The sequence below is a fragment of the Mugil cephalus genome, chromosome 6 (assembly GCF_022458985.1).
Source record: "Mugil cephalus isolate CIBA_MC_2020 chromosome 6, CIBA_Mcephalus_1.1, whole genome shotgun sequence".
Lineage (NCBI taxonomy): Eukaryota > Metazoa > Chordata > Actinopteri > Mugiliformes > Mugilidae > Mugil > Mugil cephalus.
In genome coordinates, this window is record NC_061775.1 from 9,729,967 (window position 1) to 9,756,203 (window position 26,237).

At 40.2% G+C, this 26,237-nt stretch overlaps 2 protein-coding genes across 5 annotated transcripts in view; one reads left to right on the forward strand and one right to left on the reverse strand.

Moving 5' to 3' along the window:
- Positions 1 to 9,408: 9,408 nt before the first annotated feature.
- LOC125009149 overlaps positions 9,409 to 26,237 on the reverse strand; it is a 31,040-nt gene continuing 14,211 nt past the window's right edge. The window contains exons 1-3 of one of the 2 annotated variants that reach the window (XM_047586839.1): positions 12,203 to 12,298; positions 11,170 to 11,708; positions 9,409 to 10,770 (exon numbers count right to left, since the gene is read on the reverse strand). In XM_047586839.1, coding sequence (XP_047442795.1) covers positions 10,492 to 10,770; positions 11,170 to 11,694 — 804 coding nt within the window. In that variant the 5' untranslated portion in view covers positions 11,695 to 11,708; positions 12,203 to 12,298 and the 3' untranslated portion in view covers positions 9,409 to 10,491. Of the gene's footprint in view, positions 10,771 to 11,169; positions 11,709 to 12,202; positions 12,299 to 26,237 lie in introns of those variants that run through there. The other variant, XM_047586840.1, reaches the window with a different exon arrangement.
- The window catches only part of LOC125009152, a 30,853-nt gene continuing 20,201 nt past the window's right edge, over positions 15,586 to 26,237 (forward strand). The window contains exons 1-4 of one of the 3 annotated variants that reach the window (XM_047586846.1): positions 16,165 to 16,535; positions 17,191 to 17,693; positions 17,950 to 18,232; positions 23,820 to 24,381. In XM_047586846.1, coding sequence (XP_047442802.1) covers positions 17,217 to 17,693; positions 17,950 to 18,213 — 741 coding nt within the window. In that variant the 5' untranslated portion in view covers positions 16,165 to 16,535; positions 17,191 to 17,216 and the 3' untranslated portion in view covers positions 18,214 to 18,232; positions 23,820 to 24,381. Of the gene's footprint in view, positions 15,775 to 16,164; positions 16,536 to 17,190; positions 17,694 to 17,949; positions 18,233 to 23,819; positions 24,382 to 26,237 lie in introns of those variants that run through there. The other 2 variants (XM_047586844.1, XM_047586843.1) reach the window with 2 other exon arrangements.

A 26,237-nucleotide genomic window follows, 5' to 3' on the forward strand; every position in this document is an offset into this window, starting at 1 on the left:
GATCCATGCTTTCATGTTGTTTACACCAAATTCTGACCCTGCCATCTGAATGTCACAGCTGAGATTGAGACTCGTCAGACCAGGCAACATTTTTCCAATCTTCTATTGTCCAGTGTTGGTGAGCCTGTGTCAACTGTAGTCTCAGTTTCCTGTTCTTGGCTGACAGGAGTGGTACCTGGTGTGGTCTTCTGCTGCTGTAGCCCATCTTCTTCAAGGTTGGACATGTTGTGCATTCAGAGAAGGTATTCTACATTCCTTGGTTGTAACCAGTGGTTATTTGAGTTACTGTTGCGTTTCTATCATCTCCAACCAGTCTGTCCATTCTCCTCTGACCTCTCACATCAACAAGACATCCACACAACTGTCACTCACTGGATATTTCCTCTTTTTCCGACCATTCTCTGTAAACCCTAGAGATGGTTGTGTGTGAAAATCCCGGTAGCCCATCTGGCACCAACAACCATACCACGTTCAAAGTCACTTAAATCCCCTTTGTTCTCCATTCTGATGCTCCGTTTAAACTCCAGCATCACCTGAATGTATTGAACTGCAGCCATGTGATTGACTGATTAGCTATTTGTGTGAACAAGCAACTGAACAGGTGTACCTAATAAAGTGGCAAGTGAGTGCATGTCTGCCAGGCTTATGTGGCAGCGTTAAAACTGGGCAGAGTCTGCAAGTGTTATTGGTTTATAGTTCATCATCTATTTGCATCTTTAGAGTGAGCAATTCAAGATACCAAAAAAGATCTCCTATGTTTTCCCCTGTCTGATCTTTCCATGACAACAAAAGTCAGATTTTGGTCTCTGGTGTTGAATAAATTCTGTCATTCTGTTTCTGAAACACATGCTGTATCTTCTTGTGTTTGTATTGTTGTACTACAACAATCCAAATACGCAGAGTCAGGATACACCCCAACAGTTGTAGCGTGTCATATCATGTGTGCTGTGAGTCTTAAACATGAACACTATGGTTATCTTTTCAAGCAACAAACCCGGTGCAGTGATCAAACCACAGCTGCTGCCGTCCCTCAAAAAAAAAAAAAAGTGTGTGGATGAATCTATTGTTCAGTGAAAACAACACCCAGTGTATTAAGTTATCAGTCACAAAATTTATTCAGCAGTCTCCTTTGAACATTTAGTTCCGTTCACAGAAATGAAAAGAGGCAGAGTGATGTTTGGTGCCCCACTTTGAACTGTCACAAGTGTCACTCACCTGTCAGATGTCACCCCACTGATGCCATCACGGGACCATTTTTCCGTTTGAGACCTGATTACTTTTGACCTCATTTTGTGTGTTAATTCCGCACACAAAGCTGAGAACAAAACTTCCTCAATGAGTGTACAGAAAAAGAGTGTGCCTGGTGTGCCTGGATGCCATTCGGAAGGGGGGTGCTGTACTTGGAAGTCAAACACTGAGGTGGAGGAGGTCTAATCTCACTGGGGTACATGTACATAGTGTGATCACAGTCTACTGATTGGCAGCTCCCTTATTAAGATTTCAGGCTCACCTGAACACAGAACATTTTTTTCGTTTAGACAGCATTTTTGTGAAATAACTTGATGAATTATCATCCTTGCCTTTCAGTCCTCAGTAATTTGGGTTTTTTATAATATCTGTATAAATACAACCTTAAAAATCCACATCTAATAATATACTGTATATACAGAGAGAGGGATGAACATGAGGGAACATGATTTCATTTTTATTCTGGGAACTTCTTTCAACAGTGTTATAAATCCCACCCGGCAGAACAGTCATCAGATCTAGTTTAATTCTCTATTGACTCAATATGTTTGTATCGATTCTCTAAATAAGACACTTCAGCCAATTAAATGTTAATCCTCAGGGATAAGTGAACGCTCTTCTGTCATATTCAGAGACAGAGACAAGAACCGTGACAGACGACCAGCGGTATCATTTTAGTGCCTGATCTGTGTCCCCTTATTAGAAAGCAAAAATGTACATATTTGATCCTACGCTGGGGAGTATTTTTTTCTATACGTTCAACCAGTCCATCTGTAAACACGAGGAGCACTCTTTGAGCAGAGGGTAACTTCCTGTGCAGTTCACAAGGAGCAGTTTTAAGGCTTTGGCACCTCAGGGGCTCACGTACACAGCTCTCCTAAGGATTGTGTCAGAAGCGGGATGTGAAGCTATTACGCCAAGACAGACTACATGGTCACTGCAGTTACCCCATTAATACTAATGTTAATGTCACCTGTACTGCTTAGTCCGGCCCAGTGACTGTCACCACTGACCACGCTCTCTGACCAGGCTCAGCTCGTTCTACAAGAAAGAGTACAAGTGCTGTGTTCACACCAGCCCCAACAAACCGACCTGAAGTATAAACGCTCCCGGTTTTGGAACAAAGATCGAGGTGTGAGATGACCCTGTATCAACCAACTTGCTGTACCAAAGTGCCCACTGGCTGTTTTTAATAATAATAATCTTCTTAATTTAATGTCTTGTTATTATGTTGTCATGTGTGCAGTTGTTGTTTACAGCTTCTGGATCTCATTTAAAATGTTGCCCCGGCTACAACGCTGTATTCTGTGGCGCTTAAGGCTGGTTCTGGTTTCACACTCCTTAACGTTACTGTTTTCGTTCACTACCAGCAGTCTAATTTTATCATAACAGAACACACAAACAACACAACTGTTTTCCGGTCTTTTACAAGCCCTAGCTGCTTAGCTTGAGGCTGGAGCCTGGTACTTCAAATTCCAATACCTCTGAGAGCTGCTCGATGCAGCTCCAGTGAACTTCCATTTAAAAAGATAACACGAAATAACACTCTGCTCAGGTTTCAAACTTCTGGAGATTCTGTTTAAAGAACAAACTGTGGTTCTTCAAGTTGAAGTAGAAAATGTTTCCAATAAGACAGTAGTGAGTACTGAGTGAATCAAAAATAGATTAAACTATGAGCCCAAAAGCTCTGTACAGTAGAGGCACACCTCAGATTTACTGGGACCATTTGTGCGCCTCCAATCACATTACTCATTTATGCTGCATGATGATGATGATGATGATTATTATCATAAACATATTTATTAGAACTTCTTCAAGTAACGTTTAGGATAACGTTTCCATTCATAGTGCCTTGTTGTCTTCCAGTCGGCTGAGAGACACTCAATCTGAAGTGCTGTGAATCATTACAAACTAAAGATCAGACTCAGCCAGAGTGTGCCATTAACAGACAAAACCTTTTCAGTGACACTGCTTTAGTTGTGATGAGGAACTGCCCACATGTTGCTCACCATGAGTTTAGGCTTGCTGAATTCAGATATGTCGTACTCAATCTGCAGGGGCTTTGGGTCACGTAGAATTTAATAATGCATCACATAACCCGAGAGTATCTGGTGGCTGCTTTGTGCTCCTGCAGAATGTAGTGACAGCATCAACACCAGCAAACATGAGTACACCCTCTGCTGTAAAAACAAGCGGAGAAGGGCTACGCATAACAAATAATGTGGAATTAAGGTTTTTTTTTGTGTGTGTGTGTGTGTGTGTGTGTGTCTTACAGGAGGTGACACAGCAAGCACTGCACGTCTGACGGAGATATGGCAAATTTGTGCTCCGAACTGTGCGCTGTAATTGAAACGGAGGCACAAGCTGAGCGAGCGGATGCTTCTCGCTGGTGCAACATGTGTCACGAGCTGGAGAGTGGGAGTCCCAGTGCAGGTAGTCTTCAAAAGAGAACATTTAAAACAGCGCAAAGAAGAAAACCAGCCTTCCTCAGGGGGGGTTATTGATTTCAGAGGCAGACAGTTGAAGCGTGAATGTTGCTATGTGTAGCAAACGTTTTATCAGTGAAGAACATACAACATCATGCAGTACTGATGGGCGTCCATCGGCCACACTCTGGCACAAACAGCATTAGGGCCAGGGATTTGATGCCACTTGCGAGTGTGAGATTGACCTTGCCTTACAAACAACCGCCTTCAAAAAGTAAACACGGTTAAATCCACGTGTCTCTCGGGTATTTGAAACACATACAAAATACCATAACCTTCATGAAGCTAAGATTTAGTGTTTAGACTAGAATGCATTCATTTTTGCTAGTCAAATTGATTTACTACTCAGGACTCTTTGTTTTCCACAAATGCAGGCACAGAATCAGTGTGTGCCACCATGTTTAAACCTTAATTGCCGGCAGCCTTCCATGTCACATCCAATTAGATAACTGCTCCTCAAGAGTGTCAGGATATAAAGCACTAAAAGTGAATGTTTGATTCATGAAATTAAAAAGTAAGCAACACAATAACTGACAAACGCAAACCTCTCAAGGCCCTACGCTCCTAAAATAACCGTCATGTTCTGTTGCGCAACAAATGGAAAAGTAGGCTACTGTAAGTTTGAGAAACAACAATTCAAAATTGAACTTCATTAGGTAAAACACCAAAGTCAATTGCACGTCTCCGCGGGGGAAGTCACTCACATTAATCAGCACGCCTGCTGCAGAGAGCACAACTAGGCTAGAGCTTGATCACCCCTGCACAGGAGAGGTGCCTGGAAAGCTACACCCTGCACTTCACTCACATTTCCTGGAAGATCAGGCAGTTCACTAAGCGTTTGGTGAGGATGGCGCCATCATTAGGCCATTTTAGGCAGTAATGTTCATGCACATAAACCCTGAACCACGGTGTGTAACATCAACATTTATGTTGTTTTCTACTTTCTGTGTGCGCGATCGAGCCGGCATGTAATACAACTATCTTTAAACACCAGATTTAGCTGACACATGCACAGACGATCTCTGAGCAATCGCGCATAATTTAATGTTAATTTGTTATTCCGTGGGAGGCGCTGCAGAACGATGGTTTTAAAGCGTGTAACTCAGTGGCCGTAAGTTATGGTCTAGCGTTATGCGCTGTACGTGTGAAACATCTAACATTTAAATGACAGATTTTAGGCATTCTGCGAGCCTTATTGAAGGCATTCATCCTCTGAGTGCTTTTAGTGTAATGATATGCAGCACATTTGCGTTTACCTTTGAAGCTTCTCTGCTCAAGTTCCCTGCTTCTTCTCTTGTGTTGAGTACTTGCTGCTTGTCCATCAAACACCGGTGACCATATTAATTGATGATATCCATATGAAACATCCTGCATGAAGTGCACCTAAAAATATGAAAAAAATACGAATACATATCAACTGAACCACAGACACGTTTGGATGGGGTCACACCCATTAACCCTTGAACTCTTTTCTTTTTGATCTCAACCATAATGTAGGACATTCAGCCACATGCAACAAAAACAAAATCTTTCTAAGGTAGAATATATTATTGCACACGTGGTTCTACACACCTTGTCTATGGCAGATATTTGTTTTTTGTGAAACACTGGTGTAAGTAATGTAGCTCAGCGTATGTCCATTTAATCAGGAGGACTGACCTCACTCGTTTACAACTGTCCCTCCTTCCCACTTCTCTAATCAGCATCTCTAATTCCAGTTGAACCACTCAGATTCTGCCATGTTTTCAAGCAGCCAATCATGCCTTTCCTATCAAACATTGTATATGTTCCCCTCTGCTGTTGCACGCTGTCATTTCAGTATGAAATTCCTTCAACCCTCCTCCATCCCGTTCACCTTCATTCCAGGGCCCTGAGGCTATGCACTCTTCATTTCTGACAGATCTCAAGCATTGTCCTCTTTGCACCACCGCAAAAATTTAAGGGGTTTTCAATCCCAGCTTCACCTTCACCCTCTGAAATGTGATGTGATAATATTATATGACATCACGATGAGTCTCTCGATGTCTCTTAGTCCCATAACATTAATTGGTGCGGTTGGGATGCATGATATGACTATAGACGCTAGGTGGCAGCAGAAGGCTTGAATACAGTGACGGTGCTTTGCAGAATGGAGACGTGGAACCTGATGCACATTGGTAATTTTGGGGAGACACCCTGGACAAGACCATCGCAGATCTAACGCAGAGAGACAGGTACAAGCAGTCATAGACAACCATTCACCATGATTTAGAATCACCAATTAATCTAACGAGTATGTCCTTGTAGGATGGGAGTATGCCCACGCAGACACTGGGAGAGCATGCAACCAACACAGAGAAAGGCCCCAGGTAGCCACAATATTTATTAAATATAGTTATTTTTCTTTCTTCTTTTCTTATATTTAATTCTGTCAGCTCTACCGTGAGCTACATTAAATGTTTTTTTTTTATCCCAGCGTTTTAATTAGAGTTCTGTTTTGTAAAACAGTCAGAATTGACCAGTACAACTGACTTAACTGCAAAAAGCTGTTAATAATAATAAATATTATTATTTATTAATATTGTCCAGAAATGACAACAGGGCTTTTAACTTGTCAGTTTATTTTGAGGAGAGATTTAGAATGGATGCACACTTTTACGCTGAAACAAGCACCAATTTAAAACTTTTCAATTCTATTTCATTTATACAGCGCCAATAACAATACAAATTGTCTCAAGACGCTTTACAAAAAACAGCCTTTAAAGTTGACAAGCAGGTAAGCTCAGATGTCAAGACTAGCTTTTTTCAGCTTCGCCTCCTATCCAAAGTCAAACCCTACCTGAAAAGGACGGCTCTAGAAGAAGTTATGCCTTTATTACATCGCACTCCGATTACAGCAGCTCTTTACGTCTGGACGTTGGCTTTTGGCCAGTCGGAGCTTAACCATCTCCAGCTTGTCCAGAACGCAGCAGCTCGTCTCCTAACTTGGACAAAGAAATGAGAACACATAACACCAGTGCTTTACCAGTGGTATAGTGGCATTGACACTGACATTTTTCATCTTGTGCAACCCCTGTAGGCAGCTCGTGCATGAGATCGTAGACGGGATCTCGTGTTCACGAAATAAGTACTATCTTGTGCACAGAAGATAGTACTTATATTTTTTCCCCCATCACAGGATCATTTTATAGCATTTAGATTATTCAAACCCACACTCCATTTCAGTAGGTAGCAGTAATGCAACTGAAAGTTCTTCTCAAAAGAAGAAGAAGAACGAGACGATTTTATGGATCTGGCATGTCACACGTCTGTAAAACGGCTTTTCCCATTAAAAGTAGTGGGGCTTGTAAACATCAGGTAGGAATACATCGCCACCAACCTTCAATCAAAATGATTTCAATCGGAATGAGAAGAAAGTCTTCATGTAAACCTGGCTTATGTCTGACCATGATTCGGGACCTATAGGGGAATTCTTGGTCTGGGTCAAAACTGACCTGGACCATACTGTGAATGCATTAAATATAAACAGTACATAAGGGTTAAAACTATTTTAGTTCACTTGGGGCAGCAGCAGTGAAAGTACACATGTGATGTAGGCAGTATCCGTAAGGGGCCAGAAAATTTTCAATTAGGTAGATGCCATTTCCTGTATTCTAGTGCATTTTAACACCATATTAGCACCAGATAATCGAAACTGGTTCTCTGAGATATAGTATAGAGATATAGGTCAACAAAGGGCCCAACATAAAAGTCATCGCAACAGTAATGTGTCATAGTCCTAATAGTCTTCTGGAGTTTAATGTATTTTCTTCACCCAAGAGGGCTCTGTGATAAAATCACACAGGGAACAATACACATTTAAACTATTTATCATTATTTATTATGTTGTAATGATCAACAGGATCTATTCACTAGGAAATTGTGCTAACTGTAGGCTAACTGTACTTAATCATTTGCAAAGATGTACTAAGACATTTGTAATGTGATGAAATTAATGAGAACTACAATTCTGTTGTGAACAATTGCCAAGTGGTTTGGAGGTTTGTCCATGTTGTTTTGAGCCAAACCAATGGAGAAAAACTGTAAGATAGGGCCCGATAATTTCTGTGATGACAGGATCACGGATGGAATCAAGGAACTGAGGATTTAAAAAAAAAAAAAAAAACGACAAAACAGATTCCACAGGGGGCCAAATTTCAAAAGTCAGCTGAAGAATTTAAAATATGGCCACATAAAGCGTTGTTATAAATGTCATTTACTCAACACAGTAAATGACAAAAAATCAACAATTCGAGAATTTCAGTGGAATAAAGCATAGACAGTCACAAAGGCTGTACTTTGTTTATTTGAAAGGCTGTAAACGCATCTCTCACTGTTCGGTCTTAAGCCTATATTGCAGCAAATGGAGGAATATAGTCAGTGTTTGAGGAGAGTGATCCAATCAGTGAATGCTACTGATCTACTGATTCGCGTTGCGTCACTGACTCGAGTCAGTTCGCAAACGGATCACTTACTGCAGGGATGTCAAAGTTAAATACACAGAGCCTGCCAGAACTTAAGACCTCGTTTTAATTCTTCCACCTTCTGTAGCCTTTGTTCCATGTCCATATTCTTGTCTTTGTGTTTCTTAGACATTTCATAGTGCCTTCTTAGATTATATTCTTTCATTACAGCCACACTTTCTCCACACATAAGACACACAGGTTTGCCCTTTGCCTCCGTAAACATATACTCCCTGCCTCCCACCTGGCATGAAACCTCCGGTTCTCACCGTCCACCTTCCGTTCAGTCATTTTTGGGGAGGGGGGTTGCTGAAAGTTGACATCAGCTCTGAATGCTGATGAATAATGAAGCCGAGGCCCGCTTGCAGCGCTGCAGTGAGTTCGCGGGCTACCGTTGCATTGTGGGGAATGGAGTATTGGTGCGTGCAAAACACAAGCAGGCGGCTACGGCCTGCAGGCCGGTTCTAGCTAGCACAAAAAACACAGTAACCCCTATTCTAGCTTCTAGGCTAGCTTTGTTGGCAAGAATGTAGCTATCGCAGTTGTCTTTTGGGGAGTAAATACTTGTCTCGAAAAACTAGCACCCCCTCATCAAACCACTGATGTAAAGAAGAAACGTGATGTCATTAAGGTTCTGACCACTGTGATCAAAACGGAGACTGAGTTGAGTCAGAAGGATTGGATGAAAGGGCACAAACAGGCAGACGTTGACCAGCTTACAGGTCAACTAAATGAAGTTAAATCCTTACCTCTGTGGTAAAGAAATCAGATGCTGTCAGTTTCACTCCCTGTGACTAATAATCTAGCATTAATAGAGCAATAGCTAACTTTACTCTCTGTTCAGTAGTTAATTTGGTGTCGCTTCTCATAAGACAGGGATATCTGTAACTGTGCAAACTTCAAAGAAAACTATTTAGTGAAACTTGTTGCAGCCATTTTTTGTTTGTCTTTGAACCAGTGTTTCCTCTTCACTCATCAGGCAAAACTAGAAACACAAAGGTCTGCAATTGCATTTAACCAAACAATTTTTACTGTAATGTTGATTAGTTTAGGTACTCAGTACTCCGATATCAGAAAATATACACTTTTCAGTTAGTGCGCTAAAAATGTTCTTCTTAACATAGTTGCTTATTGCTCTCTTGCTTTGCATAGTTACTCTTTGTGACCTGAAAGAATAGATTTCTGAGCAGGTGTCACCTGTTCCAGACACTTTAATCAGATATATTGTATGCTTTAAAAAGGGAGCAAACAACCATTGGGCTCTGGTACATATGATCTCTGAGATGTTCCCTGAATGATTATTAATTAAACACTTGAAATGATCCTTGTTCCATCTCACTTTATATCACTTCAAGTGAAAGTCCTGTCAGATTAGGTCATTTTGTACTGAAAAAACAACTGTTTACAAGAGATAATGAAATATGTGCCAGCAGAGAAACAGTAGAAAATACAGGCATCTATGAATATACTGGATCCCCATGACAGAGCTGGCCTTCCTCACAATCTTGTCCAGCTTGTAGAAACAACAAGCTCCAGTGCCGCCCCCCAGGAGGAGGCCCATCTCAAATGTCAAGTTTGCACATGCAACTTGGCACCTTTTCTGATGTGCAGCCTCTGTAAGGTATGGAACCATGACCAGTCATTCTCCCATAACCCCTCTGGAGTAAAAAGACCGTGGGAGCAGATAAAAAACAAGCACAAAAACATAGTTTCATCTGGGGAGTTGGATTTCTTAATTCTGTATTGTTATATGGGCTACAATAAAGCCAGAAGCTGATGCCACAATAACATCATGTCAATACATCAAGTTGTTGGGCTGAATGAAAATATCCTGATTTTGGGCTGCGTTTGAGTTTAGCGGGGACAAATGGCTAAAATATACTCTTCTTTGTGTGGTTATCTCCTGGAAGATGCGTTCACGCTGATTTGGTAAAAAAACATTTAACTTCATTTTTGTTTGTGTAAATAAATACCTGTGAAAGGATTGTGCTTTAAAAGTACAGTTGTGGTAGTCATCATTATTAAACGTACACATTCTTAGAGTAACATAAAAAGTTGTTGCTGTGTTGTTTAAAAAAAAAAAAAAGAAAACTGTTAGTTGTTTCATAAAAATGCTAATATTTTAAATGAAGCTGTTAAAACGTGTTAATATAATGATACATAGAAAAATTAAAGAGGAAACAAAATAATTCACAATGACCAACTACTTCTCTCTGTAGGCTGTGCCTAAAAGACATGAGGCAAATAACTGCCCTGTTGCTTCACTAAACAGACATTCACTTGTAGATGTGGATCTGTAAAAGAGACAGAGTGTCTTCATCTTCGCAGCCAAGTTCCTCCTTCCATTCCTGCACTTGACTCATGTTGACAGGAAGAGACTTCAACACGGGAAGTTTCTCCCCCTTTTCTTCTTTGTATTTGGCCAGAGACTCAAATGTCGCCACAACACGAATGATGCCTCTGTGCAGAGTTGTCAGCTGTGCATCTTTTATCATCTCCTTATGCACGTTCAGTTTGTTGACATCGTCAGATAGTCGTTGTAAGGTTGCAACTGCCTGAAAGAGAGGTTATCGTAAAACTTCTAAGAATTGAACTTTTTACTTTATTTTCTTGCACGTTGTAGTCTGCTTCAAAAAATAAATCTAAACTGCTAATTTTACCGAGATAAGTTTTAGCTAAATGTAATGTGTAAATGTAGTCTACTCCACTTTGTTCTGTTTTATTGTTGAGCTGAATTATTTATTATTTGTCCAATTCACTCAACTTGCTCTTAAATTCAATCTTTCTTTGCTGGTTTGTGTCATATGAACAGTATACTAGTATACAAGATTTTGTGGAAATTTGTAATGAGTTATCTGAATCTTGTACACATTATTCTGATACACTTGTCTGTGGATTCCTAAACTAAAAGACAATGTGCATCCAACACATCAAACGACTGTGTAACACCTTACCGTTGACAGTGGTGGCATAAACTTGCTGAGAATGCCTGATTCCAAAGGGATATCGTATCCCTCAAGCTTCACCATGTCATCCTGGTGGTCTTTCAGCCATTTCCCGAGTTCTTCCATCGTTGATAGAAGTTGTTTCAACAAGTCCAGAGACTTGTTCAGTCTGTTCCATTTTTCACGTGCCACAGGATCATAAAGTAAATCTTTTAAGATTTCTTTTGCAATCCTGAAAACAGCATCAATAGCGCCGAATTCTTTTATAAGTTTGGAAAGTTTTGCGACCCAACGCAAAACCTGAGCAATGGCTTCAGCAGCTTCAGCTCCACCTTCAGCAGCAGCCTCTGCTGCAGCTTCTGCAGCTGCTTCTGCTGCTTCATCTGCTGCTGCCTCCACTGCCTCTGCTGCTGCCTCTGCTGATGCCTCTGCTGCTGCGGCCGCTGCCTCAGCAGCAGCAGTGGCTGCAGCCTCTGCAGCTGCTGCCACTGCTGTAACCACTACATCAATTACAACTCCTACAACTGCTCCCATGTTGACAACTTAACCTGAAAGAAAGAGATATAGTTAGGAATGCTTTATATTGTTGCATGTTTTCTTGAAGGATTCTCTTCTTCCACGGATCACTGTTTGTGCCTTGTATTTGATCTGTTTCACTGTTTTTTTCTTTCTTTTCTGGTTTGTTGAAATGTCTTGGTAAAGCCTTTGTTACAACAGATGCGTTTTAGATTTGATATCAATCAACTCTCCATGCTGTGCAAGATAACCAAAGTTGGTTAAACACATCTGCCATCACCTTCATGGAGCTATTATTGTCCTTTATCACCCTATTGCTTCTCATTATTTTTCTGTCTTTGCACAGCAAAACCTTCACAGCCTAGAGACACCAAAAGTTCCACTACTCTACATATGATAATCACTGACTTCAGGATGGTGCTGAAATCATTACGATAACTTTTTTGCAACATGATTGAATTGCAATCCGGAGACACTCACAGACATGCAAAGATTTGGAACATCTGTGTAAGATGCAAGTACTCACAAGACGAATAGTGGACAGATGATGTCAGACTGAAAGGAAGCACGGAGGAAACACGGAGGCTGTCTGTATTCAAAGTGATGATGGGAACTCAGACCTGCTGTATTTATAGTTAATACAGTAAAATGAAGAATGTAGGCGACTCAAAGAACTATCTTGTCAGGCTGGTCCAGCATGACAGGTGCCATCAGCTCAAGAGAACAGATTGTTCTTTGAAAACAAATAAGGAAATAATCTGTGGGTGGTTTACGGGATTTCTAAGGTCTGGCTCAGTCCAGAATACATTTTAACTGTCTTCGTTCATGCTCAAATATACCGTGAGATAATAATAATTCACATTGTATTGACCATTGAGGGGAAATTATGTTCCTGCTGTCTGACCCATCCGTTTGTTCACACAGGAACTGTAAATGTGTTACGTAATAACATGCAATAACAGTAATGTTGTTTTATGAAACATAAAAATGTTTTCTAAAATGTAAATTTTCTGAAGCTTTGTAAAAGTGTTCCACAGTGTGTAATGTTGGTTTGAACCTCCCAGCCACCATATCTACGTGCCTTACCCAGCCAAAGTCAACGTGAACTGTGAGACAGAGAGGGAGATGATGATTACTGGCATTGCCTGTGTGACATTGTGTCATTTGAAAAGACAAAGGGGTGCCTATATTTCTGCACGTGTTGTAGACTGGAGGCCGAATTTTGCAAGAAGGAACGCACGCAAATAAACAATTTACAAACAACAGAACACCATATACATATGTACGTATATATATAAATATAATGCAAAAATAACATATAATATATGTATAATAATGTATAATATATAATAATATATAATATAATAATACAAACATACAACCATGAAATGAGTACAAAACAAACACTCACTGTTAGCGGCCCATACAATAGGGTGCATTGACCATGTGGCGGGGAAAAAAAGTTCAGATCAGATTTACAAAATCAGCATATTTAGTCTGACATGATTGGCTGCGTGGCTACAGGAGTAAAACATTTATGTGATTTTGACAGTGTGGGAAAGCAGCAGTGACAACAAGGTTATCAGAAAAAGACTCGATTTTACAGGAATAGAAAGAATGTGTGCTTACTGAACTTTTGCTGAGGCCTGATTACACTAGCTACCCAAATTAGTTGGACGCAAAAAGCAAAATAACTGAAGTAACAGGAGCTGGATAGAAAAAGTCATCCTGGCAGTGAGAGGCAACAACATAGACCCTAAAGTCCCAGATGAAGGCAGGAGAAAGGAAGAGGATCACAACAAAAAGATAAATAAATGCAAAGGCCTACCAAGGTGACTTTAAAAGTTCTGAATGTAAAGAAGATAAAACGACTTAATCAGGCAGCTACACAAAACAGGTTTAACTCGTCAAAATGACATTAACACAGATATCCTAACCTGTTTTCATAATGTTAAACCTGATTAAATGAACAAAAATGAAGAACAATCTTATCAGGCTGATCCAGCATGACAGGTGCCATCAGCTCAAGAGAACAGATTGTTCTTTGAAAACAAATAAGGAAATAATCTGTGGGTGGTTAACGGCATTTCTAAGGTCTGGCTTCAGTCCACAATACGTTTTAACTGTTTAACTGATACATTTTCTAAAATTGAATGAAAGTAAAACTGAGGTTGTTCTGTTTGGTTGCCCTGACCTGGTTGAGGTCCTTGCTAGCTCCCTTGCTTTTTTCAGCTTCACCTTATATGTCTTTGTTCATGCTCAAATATACCGGAACCCTTACCTTTTAACTTTTCATCTGCTTGAGAAAATAGTTCAATGACAGTTTTGCACTGAGCAGATTCCTGTGAGCATTTTCTCTGTAACTCTGAGTAGAGACATGCTTGACACTTGACATAGAGACTGTGATCAGGAATATGGAGCTGTCAACATTGTAGACACCCGTACTGGCCGCACATCAATAATAATAATTCACATTGTATTGACCACTGAGGGGAAATTATGTTCCTGCTGTCTGACCCATCTGTTTGTTCACACAGTAGTGTGTGCAGTTGGAGCAGTGGGCTGCAGCCTCAAGTAGGTGGTGCCTGGGGAGCAAATTGGAGGTTAGGCGCTTGCTCAAGGCACTGCGAACCTGGGACCCTTCAGCCCCAAACTGCAGCTCTAACCACTGCTCCACAGGTCCCTACCAGATGCCTACGTGCCTCTACATACGGTGGCTGGTAGGTGCAAACCAACACAACAAACTGTGAAACACTTTTTATAAAGCTTCAGACAAATTGACGTTTCAGGAAACAAATGAACAAGCGGCGAAACACTTTTACAAACAACAGAACACCATATACGTGTGTGTGTGTGTGTGTGTTTGTGTGTGTGTGTGTGTGTATATAGCGCTTGTAAATTTGTTTTCTGAAATGTATATTTGTTTCAGGAACTGTAAATGTGTTATGTAATAACATGCAATAACAGTAATTTTGTTTTCTAAAATTTTCTGAAGCTTTGTAAGAGTGTTCCACAGTGTTCCAAACAGGTTTAACTCGTCAAAATGACATTAACACAGAGATCCTAACCTGTTTTCATAATGTTAAATCTGATTAAATGAACAAGAATGAAGAACTATCTTATCAGGCTGATCCAGCATGACAGGTGCCATCAGCTCAAGAGAACAGATTGTTCTTTGAAAACAAATAAGGAAATAATCTGTGGGTGCGATAAAAACTCTGGCCTGTAGCAACCTGTTCAGATTGCTTCATTCATCTAGCCCAGGGGTCGGCAACCTTCAACAATCAAAGAGCCATTTTGATCCGTTTCCCACAGAAAAGAAAACACTGGGAGCCACAAAACCCCTCTGACATCTAAAATGAAGATAACACTGCATGTATCGTTTTTACCTCTATGCTAGGCCTATAGTGTGTTGCATTTATGAAATGAAATAACTGCTACAGAGAAAACGAAACTGCATTTATGTAACATAACAGGGATTTATCCGTGGTTGGCTTACCTGGGGTCGAAAAGTTCAAAAAACAGCGGGCTGGACCTGCCGGCGGGTTTCGCACGTCGGCAGTTGTGACGTATATTTTGAGCGACAAAAAATTAAATACATTTTATTTTAATGTTAAAAGATCACCATCAATTCAAATTTAGAATTATATTTAAAAAACTAACCCACTAAAATAAAATACATTTTAATTAAATACTCGATAGCAACTAGTAAATGTGCTGCAATGCACTGTGAGAGTTCAGTGTTTTTTGGTTGTTTGATGTTACAACCGTGAGTGTGGTGTGGCATTCAGTGTCATTCAGCTGTTGTGTAGTTCTCGCTCGTTCACTGATGAGTGAGTATTTTCCGCTATTCTGAGGCAGTAAGTTAGCGTGAAAAAGTGAACGGCTTTGATCAGCGTCCTTGCTCCGCACCGCTCGCCACGGAGAGCCGCAACAGAGGAACGAAAGAGCCGCATGCGGCTCCGGAGCCGCGGGTTGCCGACACTGATCTAGCCTGACATCAACTCTGTTCATCTCATGAGAGTTTGCATCCAACAAAGATTCTGTGTTCTGTTCCACTTTTTTCCTCTTCAGTTTCTTGTGTATTTCAGCCTAAAGGTAAGGTTAATTCTTTGATTAATTCTTAGGTTGCATGTGAATTTTCTTCACAAAACTTGCTTCAGGGACCTCAGCCATGGACATAATGCAGATGTGAAGCTGCTTTTCTAACCTCTGTGCCATAGTTTTGATAAAGTTTACATTGGTCGTATTCCCACCAGGTTCCTTTAGTCCACTTGAAGCGGACCTTTTCTCTGGCGCGTACCTTTTCGCAAGGCAGGCTTTACCCGAACTCCGACGCAGTGTCGGCTTAAAGTGAAAAAACTTATAAAATACACCCTTCCTGCTCTCTGAAACATTTGTTAAGGATTCACTTCACATTCATTGTTATGGACATATACTATTTTACCAATCAAAATAGATAGTAGTAAATAGTAGTTTAAAATTTGGTATTTATATTTACTATGGGGGAATTCTTGGTCTGGGTTAAAATTAACCTGGACCATACTGTGAATGTATTAAATATAAGCAGTATGTAAGGGTTAAAACTATTTTAGTTCACTTGCAGCAGCATGTAGGCAACTAGTGAAACTGCTTTTTTCAAACTGACAAATAACTCATGCATCATGTGTTCTTTGGAGCTCTCCACACCTCCCTGTGTTTGCGATAAAAACCCTGGCCGGTATCATCCTGTTCAAATTGCTTCATTCATCTAGCCTGACATCAACTCTGTTCATCTCGTGAGAGTTTGCATCCAACAAAGATTCTGTGTTCTGTTCCACTTTTTTCCTCTTCAGTTTCTTGTGTATTTCAGCCTAAAGGTAAGGTTAATTCTTTGATTAATTCTTTGGTTGCATGTGAATTTTCTTCACAAAACTTGCTTCAGGGACCTCAGCCATGGACATAATGCAGCGGCTTAAAGTGAAAAAACTTTGCCAAAGATCCCACCAATAATGTTTATCCAGTGATTGAGCAGCTACGGGGCACACGTGGGTTTGTTTACAACGCTGGTCCGCTCTTCAAAAAATGCAATGTGAATACAAACTGGACCAAGTCTTTTTTTTAAAAGGTCCAGACCAAAGCAAGTTAACTATCGGACTTTCCTGGTGTGAATAGCCCATTGTATGAACTTAAATGTCTGGTGATTTAAATGGTGTGTGATTGGTAGAAGCATAATATTATTACAGCAATTAGTTAAAAAGAAATAACATACTTACCATACTTTCTTTTTGTGATGCATTCAGAAGGCTACATTCAAAAATCTCTAAATATGTAGCTATAGATGTACATACATTGTATAGATGCCATTAGTGCACCTGTTAAGATAAATGTTATTAATCAAACTTAAATCATGTGAATCGAAATGATTTCTGAATGAATCTTAGTTGGAAAAAAAACTGATATGACTTTGACGGGACACAATTATAGTGGCAGTCAAGACTACAACTACTGACATTCAAATATTTGTCTTCTTAGGGTATCAGAGACCTACCATTCTGGAAATGGCTGAAATCGAGGAAGTAATTGAAGGAGTTGAAGAAGCTATTGATGGAGCCGAAGAGGGGATTGAAGAATTACCCGAAGAAATTAGAGAGGAAGTAGAAGCTGAAATAGCTGAAGCCCGGGTTGAGGTTTCACGGTTTTCCAGAGTTACAGAAACTTTAAAATCCTTCCTTGAGATGGTGACAACTAGCATACCGAAGGTAGCTAGGTTTGTTGGCAAGAATGTAGCCATCGGTGCTATCTTGTGGGGAGTAAATACTGGTCTCGACAAACTAGCACAGCATCACCAAACCACTGATGTAAAGAAGAAACGTAATGCCATTAAAGCTCTGACCACTGTGATCAAAACTGAGACTGAGTTGAGTCAGAAGGTCTTGGATTGGATGAAAGAGCACAAAGATGACACCATTGTACTTGATGGGTTTGAGATTCCTCTGGAATCAGTCATTGCAAAATACATGACTCCAATATCTGAGGTAGGTCCAACACCACTACACAGTCACATGTGACCAACACAACCACATACTATATTAACTTACCAGAATGTAATTGCACTGAACAGATTGTTAAGCTGTTTTTTGTTTGTTTCTTTTGTTTGTCTGTGTGGGGCACCTCAATCCAACAACAATACTAATATGAGTCCTGTTTAGTTTCCTGATGAGGTTTAAAGTATAAATAATGAATAATGCAGCGCTGATCAGGTGGTTGATGTCTTGTATTTTGATGTTTCAGTCTGTTGATGCAGCCTTCAAAATCGCACAGAGGCTCCAGGACAAGCTTGATGGAAAGACTGTCTTCAATGTGCCAACAGGAGGAGACATGAAAGACTTCCTTGTGGCTGGTGATGCGTATCTCAAAGGGTTCTCTGACCTGATCCAGTTCATCTCCACAAATGTGTCCAAGTTCCCTGTGCTTGGAACATTTCCAGTGAAACAGGCAGACGTTGACCAGCTTACGGATCAATTAAACGAAGCTAAATCCTTACCTCTGTGGTAAAGAAATCAGATGCTGTCAGGTTTGTTTGGTTTCTGTTCAGTTATTCGGTTATTTGGTGTTGCTTTTCATTTCATTTCACTTTTTACAGACATCTTTCGTATTTTTAATCAGCTCTATCTTTTCGTCTTCACTCATATTACATATCTACATATCATATTATACTATATCATATTTACATATCATCAGGCAAAACTAAAACACAAGCTAACATGAGAACCACCATACGACAGCTGTGGCTCCATGCTTGTGTGATTATATACTCTTTTTGGTGTTTAGCCAGCATGTATAAATAAATCTACTGTTTTAAAAGAGGTTAAGGAATTATATGGTAAAAAAAAAAAAAAAAAAAAAAAAACACTCTTGCTTCACTGAGAAATGTAGTGGCAAAGACGATCCTCCTTAAACCTTTATCTGCCACATACTTCATGTGAAGCTGCTCCACCTGCATCAACAGGAAATAGTTTAACAAAGTGAGAAGGTGTTTTGAAACAAGACCATTTTTAATCCATCTGACTCCATTTTTACAATACATTTGATAAACAAAGTGTCAGGGCGTGCCATTGGTGTGCAGTTGAGATTATGTATATTATTAACCCTGGAAAATGTGTTTTGGAATCCACATTAATCAGTTCTGCATTTGTGTGTTAATCTTTGCAACCTGAAAGAGTATATTCATGTGCACTTGTCACCAGTGGCAGACACATTAATCAAGTATACTGTATGCTTTGAAGGGATATAAAAATAAACAAAACAAAGAAAAAAAAACTGAGCTTCGGTGCATGTCATTTCTGAGATGTTCCCTGACTGATTAAACACTTGAAACCATCCTTGGTCCATCTCATTTCATGCATTCAGTTGAATATATCAGGACCAACATTTGATGCTTGTTGTTTGACTTCCTTTCAACACTTGAGTGCACCTAATTAGATTGACTAAAGGTGTTTACAATTACTAGAGGAAGTGACATAACAATGGAAACCAGAGAGAGCAACTGCATGTACACATTGAATAAATACATAGAATGTTTATCAATTTATCAAATAATATATTCAGGAGAGTGAAGGGGAAATATGTTATTAAACAATTAAGTATAATAACTGCACTCATGGAAAGGGGGCACCACCCACGCATTTGGAATACATTGTGAGAATAAATCAATTAATATTGGATCAGTATTAATAATTAGTAATTAATCAATCTCGTATTATCATCAGCTCTCAGTACAGGAATCATCTGTTTCCAGCTCACAAGGACCTTCGGACAACGACTTAAGTAAAATATGTGGTTTATTTACAAAAGTGAATAGTGAATAATAAACAAGATAATGAATAATATAGCAGAGTAATGGAAAATGATGGATACCGAAATGCATGAGTTTTACGTGAACGAAATTGAGAACGCAAACGGAACCTAATTTCTTAAACCTTTCATGCACGAATTATGAAAGCCTCAGTCAGGATTTTTTCCCAAGTGTTTTTATTTATCTTTAGGTATAAAAAGAACAAATTATTATTGTTTTTTTTTTCTACACCAATTATTTAAGGAGTTACTGTGATGTCACATGGAGTGGACATTGTGCATCTGAGGAACAGATACAGAAAACGTGTGTATTTAACAAATCAATGAAAAAAATGATAAAAATCAAATAATATAAAATAAGTTGTATTTGTAATGCTGTTTAACACATTTTTACATATGCTAATACTCACTATTAACTCCTCGGCTCAACAAACATAAAACACATGTGCTTCTACTCTCAATTGAAAACTAAAATGAGTGTTTCAGGGCGGCTGTGGCTCAGAGGTAGAGCAGTCGCACCCTGCATGGCAGCCACCTCCATCAGTGTATGAGTATGTGTGACTGGGTGAATGAAGACTTGTAGTGTAAAGCACATTGAGTGGTCAGAAGACTAGAAAGGCACTATACAAATGGTAAATACATTTACCATTTATTGGGAAAACAAACAAAAATCAGTGCGAAATACAGCACAAATACAATAACAACTCCCATGGAGCTCCATTATTTCAATATAAATCTACTGTACTACTTTTGCACTCTCATTCACCAGCTCTTCAGGAAATAGATGTGTAAAGAATTCACTTGGTTCTGATCCACTGACATTCAATTTCCACTCCTAAAAAAGGTGGCAAGTCTGCCTCAAACTGGTTGTCCTTGGCTCTCCATTGATGTATGTTTTTCTTCTGTGCTTTAGCTCTGGCAGGTGGCACATCATCAGCTCCTCCCACATTCTCAGTATCCACAGCTCCATCAGCATCCTCAGGCCCACTGTCACGGTCACTGCTAGGATTTGATATTAGTTGTTTTTCTGGCAACCCTTCATCCTCATTGTCACAACTGTCAGTTTCATCATCTTCGCTCGACTTAAATGGAATTTCCTCAACTATCCTGTAGACCTTTTTATCACGATATGCGCCTGAGCCCTACAAAATAAACATAGACACTAAATGTTACTCATATCATGTAAATAATGATGCACAACATTTTTTTTGATATAAACAAAACATTCTTACATAAATTATGATTAATTTATTCTAATAACATAAAAACATGTATTTATTTACCAAATAGTGGTGGTAATAGCATGAATTGTAGTCACTGACGCACAATGTCCACTATGTTAAAGTTTGCTCTCTCCTTCTAAGAAACACACACTGTCTCGTGGTTTCACCCACTTGGGTTACAAACTTTGTTATAATAAGCGTGTAGGGTATAAACAATGCCTCGATCACGGCACTCAGGTGGTGTCACTCTAAAAACATGTTCGTGTGAGCACCGGAAACTAAACAAAGGTTCCTAACAATAGTTCCTGTTGTTACATCCTTTCTCCTTTGAGAGTTAGAGCTGTTATCTTTACATTTGGCTTCAATCAACAAACAAATCTCTAACAGTAACAGCGCTTATTACAACATCATAAACAGTTCTGTGTGATCATCAATCCAAATCTTCCCTCAGCAACTGATGAAAATAGCACCTAACAAAACTGAAAACACAATAAATATCATCTAGTATCACAGTTCGATATTACTCAACCATTAAATAATACTTGAAATGTGCAAACGATCACATCAATACCAACATATATAAACCTTAACTTTTGTGCTTGTTTACTTTCCCAGAGTGCAAAGTGCATATCAAATTATTCATCTGCAAGATACCACACAGTCCTTATACCTCCACGGCTGTACCACTGTGCGACCAGCCCTGGTTGTGACAGGAGTCTCTCTGTTATCAGTGTCTCTGGGCGTATGTCCTGCTGTGACATTGTGAGGAACAGGGACAGTCTCTGTAAGTTCTTGTCCCACAGCCAGTGGCTGACTGGGGACGCTGATCTCAATGTCAAGGGGGTCACTGAAGGTCACCCCCGGTGCACGCCTGAGGTGTCTGCGATTTCTCCTAATGACGCCTCCAGAGTGCAACTGAACCTCATAGGACCTCCTATCCACTGGCCTCAGCACCCTGCCTAGTCTTCAGGCAGTTTATGGTGTGAGTGGTTGTATCCTCACACAGTCACCCATGGCAAGCATGTCCAAGTCTCTAGCTGTCTGTTGTAGTATGTCCTCTGATCTTGCTGCTTGTTCTTCAGCTTTTGGCTGACCTGAACAACTTTTGGCCTTAGCAACGTTGCTTTCGTTGGCAACAGTGTTTTGGTACGCTGACTGAGTAGCCGCTGTGCTGGACTGCTATCCAGGCCCTGTGACGGCGTGTGGCGGTGGTCCAGAAGTGCAAGATAAGGATCTTGTCCAGCTGCTTTGGCTTTGGTGAGCAGTCTTTTTTCTGTCTTGACAGCTGACTCGGCTTTACCATTGCTCTGTGGGTAACCAGGTGATGAGGTCACATGCGGAAACCCTCACTGTTTGCTAAATTTTTGAAAGTCCCAGAACGCTTACTGTGGGCCGTTGTCTGAGATCACTGTATCCGGAATACCTTGGCGGGCAAAGTGAGCTTTCAGTTTCTTTATCACTGTGGTAGATTTGGTATCTGCCAGATAGTCTATTTCCCAAAGGATTGAAAAATAATCAACAGTGATGAGATAGTCTTTATTATCAAACACAAACAGGTCTGTGCCCACCTTTGCCCATGGCCTGCTTGGAACTTCATGTGACATTAGTGTTTCTTTTTGTTGCTTATCGTCCATTGATCTGCAGATATCATACTTGGCTATATACTTTTTGATCTGGTCGTATATGCCCAGCCAGTAGACGCACTCTCTAGCTCTACGTAGGCATCCTTCAACACCCAGATGTGATGAGTGTAAGCGGCTAGTGATGTCTGATCTCAGTATGTCCGGAATGATGGCCCGCTCGCCCCGGAATACTATGCCAAATTGGTGGCTTAGTTCGCCTTGTAATGAGAAGTAAGGCCTGATTTCACTTGGTACCTGTTACTTATCCTTGGGCCACCCTTGGGTCATTGTTTCAATGAGAAGCTGCAATGTATTGTCTTTTTCTGTGGCAGACCTTATGCCATCGAGTCTGTCTGCTGAGATTGGCAAGTCTGCACCATATTGACGGTCTCTACTTCAGCTTCCGCAGGTGTGCTCTCAGGAAAATAGGCTCTGCTTAGAGTGTCGGCTAGCAGCATGTCTCTTCCAGGCACATAAATGACCTCCACGTCATATTTTTGTATGCGCAGCAGCATGCTCTGCAGCCTTTTGGGTGCACTCAGTAGGGGCTTTCGTACTATAGTTTCTAATGGCTTGTGATCGCTTTGGACAGTGATTTTATGGCCATATGTGTATTGGTGGAATTTTTCCATGCTGAAGACCATTGCTAGAAACTCTTTTTCAATTTGCGCATAGTGCCCCTCAGTTTGTGTCAGTGCCCTGCTTGCAAAAGCATCTGGCTTCCCCATCTGCACGAGTGCTGCACCCAAACCTGTGTCTGAAGCGTCACACTGTACTATCAGCTCCTCATCAGGGATATATATATTAGCATGCTATATATCATATTTCAATACTGGAGCGTTTTCTATAGTCTCTTTCAGTTTAAGGAATGCCTCCTCATGCTCTGTTGTCCATTTCCACTCACTGTCTTTGTGTGTCAGGTCTCTCAGTACCTTACACTGGTCTGAGAGGTGAGGGCATAACTTGGAACACTGCTTTTACATCTGTCGGTGAGGCAGCGGTTGCAGCAGCGGAGTGAGCAGCAGAGGCAGTGGAGGCAGCAGCAGCAGAAGCGGCAGAAGCAGAAGCAGCAGAGGCTGCTCTGCTGCTGAAGGTGGAGCTGGAGCTGCTGAAGCCATTGCTCAGGTTTTGCGTTGGGTCGCAAAACTTTCCAAACTTATAAAAGAATTCGGCGCTATTGATGCTGTTTTCAGGACTGCAAAAGAAATCTTAAAAGATTTATTTTATGATCCTGTGGCACGTGAAAAATGATCTTTGTTGTGACCGGACAAATAATAAATAATTCAGCTCAACAATAAAACAGAACAAAGTGGAGTAGACTACTTTTACACATTACATTTAGCTAAAATTTATCTCAGTAAAATTAGCAGTTTAGTTTTGTTTTTTAAAGCAGACTACAACATGCAAGAAAATAAAGTAAACATTTCACTTCTTAACCGTTTTACGATCATCTCTCTTTCAGGCAATCGTAACCTTACAACGACTATCTAACGATGTCAACAAACTGAACGTGCATAAGGAGATGATAAAATATGCACAGCTGACAACTCTGCACAGAGGCATCATTCATGTTGTGGCGACATTTGAGTCTCTGACCAAATACAAAGAAGAAAAGGGGGAGAAACTTCCCGTGTTGAAGTCTCTTCCTGTCAGCATGAGTCAAGTGCAGGAATGGAAGGAGGAACTTGGCTGCGAAGATGAGGACACTCTGTCTCTTTTACAGATCCACACCTACAAGTGAATGTCTGTTTAGTGAAGCAACAGGGCACTTATTTGCCTCATGCCTTTTAGGCACAGCCTACAGAGAGAAGTAGTTGGTCATTATGAATGATTGTGTTTCCTCTTGATTCTTCTATGTATAATTATGTGAACACATTTAAACGGCTTCATCTAAAATATTAGTATTTTTGTTAAGACAACAGTTCTTTTCCTTTCTTTTTCTGTTCATGCTACTTTGATGTTGATGACAAACTGTGATTACCATGACCATGTGTCAGAGAGAAGAGAAACATTTGATGTGATGTGAACAAAATTAAAAAAAAAAAAAAAAAGATTAAAAATAAATACCAACCCACAGAAATGACACAGGCTGTGTGTATCATTTTTCTATAATAAAAGCTCAAAGACATGTTGTAGCATTTGCTGAGAGGTTATTTAGTAAATGTCTTTCAGATACAGTTAGGTCAGAGTGCTGTATTGACTACCATGCCAATTCAGAATATTTTCCTCATTTAAAAGGAAGAACAGTTATCTTCCAAACATCTGGAATATTTGGGTATATGCATAACTAGGAACTATTCAGATCAGTTTAAATATAACTTTTATCCTCTGCAGGTTAGAATAACTCAGGACTTTCTTTATTTTTCTTTTTTTTGTCTGCATTTGTCTACATAGTTAAACACCACAGGGTGTCAACATTATATGAGGTTGATGCAGTTATATTCTTGCAGCTGAATATTTTGTTACTTCACTGCGTGTGTGTGACCATCACCAGCCCTCTGTGGGAACTATCCTGATGATCTTTATTGAGTGGAGTGACCTTGTGTGGCAGGGAGGGCAGTACTACACCTCAGTGAATAGAGGGGGAGAACAAAGGACAGAGAAGGTGTGGAAGGATGGACAGTGGATGAGAGGCATGCGGTGCTGATAGGAACTGGTGGTGTGTAGGGTTCTGTGCTTGAACCATTGATACAGGGAAGGATGGATCCATGCTTTCATGTTGACCCTGACATCCGAATGTCGCAGCTGAAATCGAGACTCGTCAGACCAGGCAACGTTTTTCCACTCTTCTATTGTCCAATTTTGGTGACCAATGCAATCTCCAAGAGCATGCTTTTTATATGCAGAGCAGACTGAGGAGAATCTAACTTAAAATGGCCCAAGAGGCAAAGCGTGAGTGGAGCTGTGGTGGGCATGTGATGCCGAGGCAGACACTTAGCAACCTGTGACAGCATCTATCTGGCATTCAAAGCAGCCAAACCATAAATTATGCTTAGCTTTAAACATGAGAGTCAAATAACAATCCATTTTAATTCTTATAGTGGATGGTGAATTTAGAAACCATGCTTTTACTACACTGTCAATATTTGTGCTGTAAAGTTGGGCAATTTAACATTTGGGGGAGGCCATGTGTGCTGTCCATGGTCCTGAACCATGAAGACAAAAGGGAAATGAATGTCAAGATTTCACGTATTCCATTCAAGCCTCTTTTTTTTTTTGACAAGAGGGTAGTACATTTTTTACAGTGTTCTGCCACTTTACTTTGAAAATAAAAAAAAGTTGAATAAAGTTTACTGAAGCCCTGTTTGAGTGTCTGAAAGAGGTTTTGCTGCAGTAGGTTTTGTTGTCTTCCATCTACCATTAACTCTCCATTGACTTTGACAGACCATCTTAGCAGCCTTATGTAAAACTTATTGTTGTTGTTTTGTTTTGTTTTTTGTTCTCTCATCCACAAATTTTGCAAACTAAAATGGAGACTCCTCCTGCTACATTTTCACTGCATGTCTTAAGTCCCAACTGAAGCCTTTTGATGCCATACATTTAGGTACACATATGGAGTTTGGGTACACCCTTTACATTTTTCTCTATTTAAGAGTCTTGAGAAAAATGAGGCCTTATATGTTTTTGTATATGTTTTCTGACAGATGCTCTCTACTCAATGATTCAGGACTCAAAGTTTAACATAGGCCTCTAAGATTAGACTGAAGTGTTTTCCCCACACATTTGTTCCAATATGTTTAATATTTTAAGAAATTCCTGCAGGAAATTGGTCATAAATGGTCGGTACCCACTGTTGCCTCGTTGCATGCTGGACACTTCACAAGGTGCTGGTAGCTCTGAGGGTTCACATTGATTTGGGAATGGCACACGCCTGCTGCTG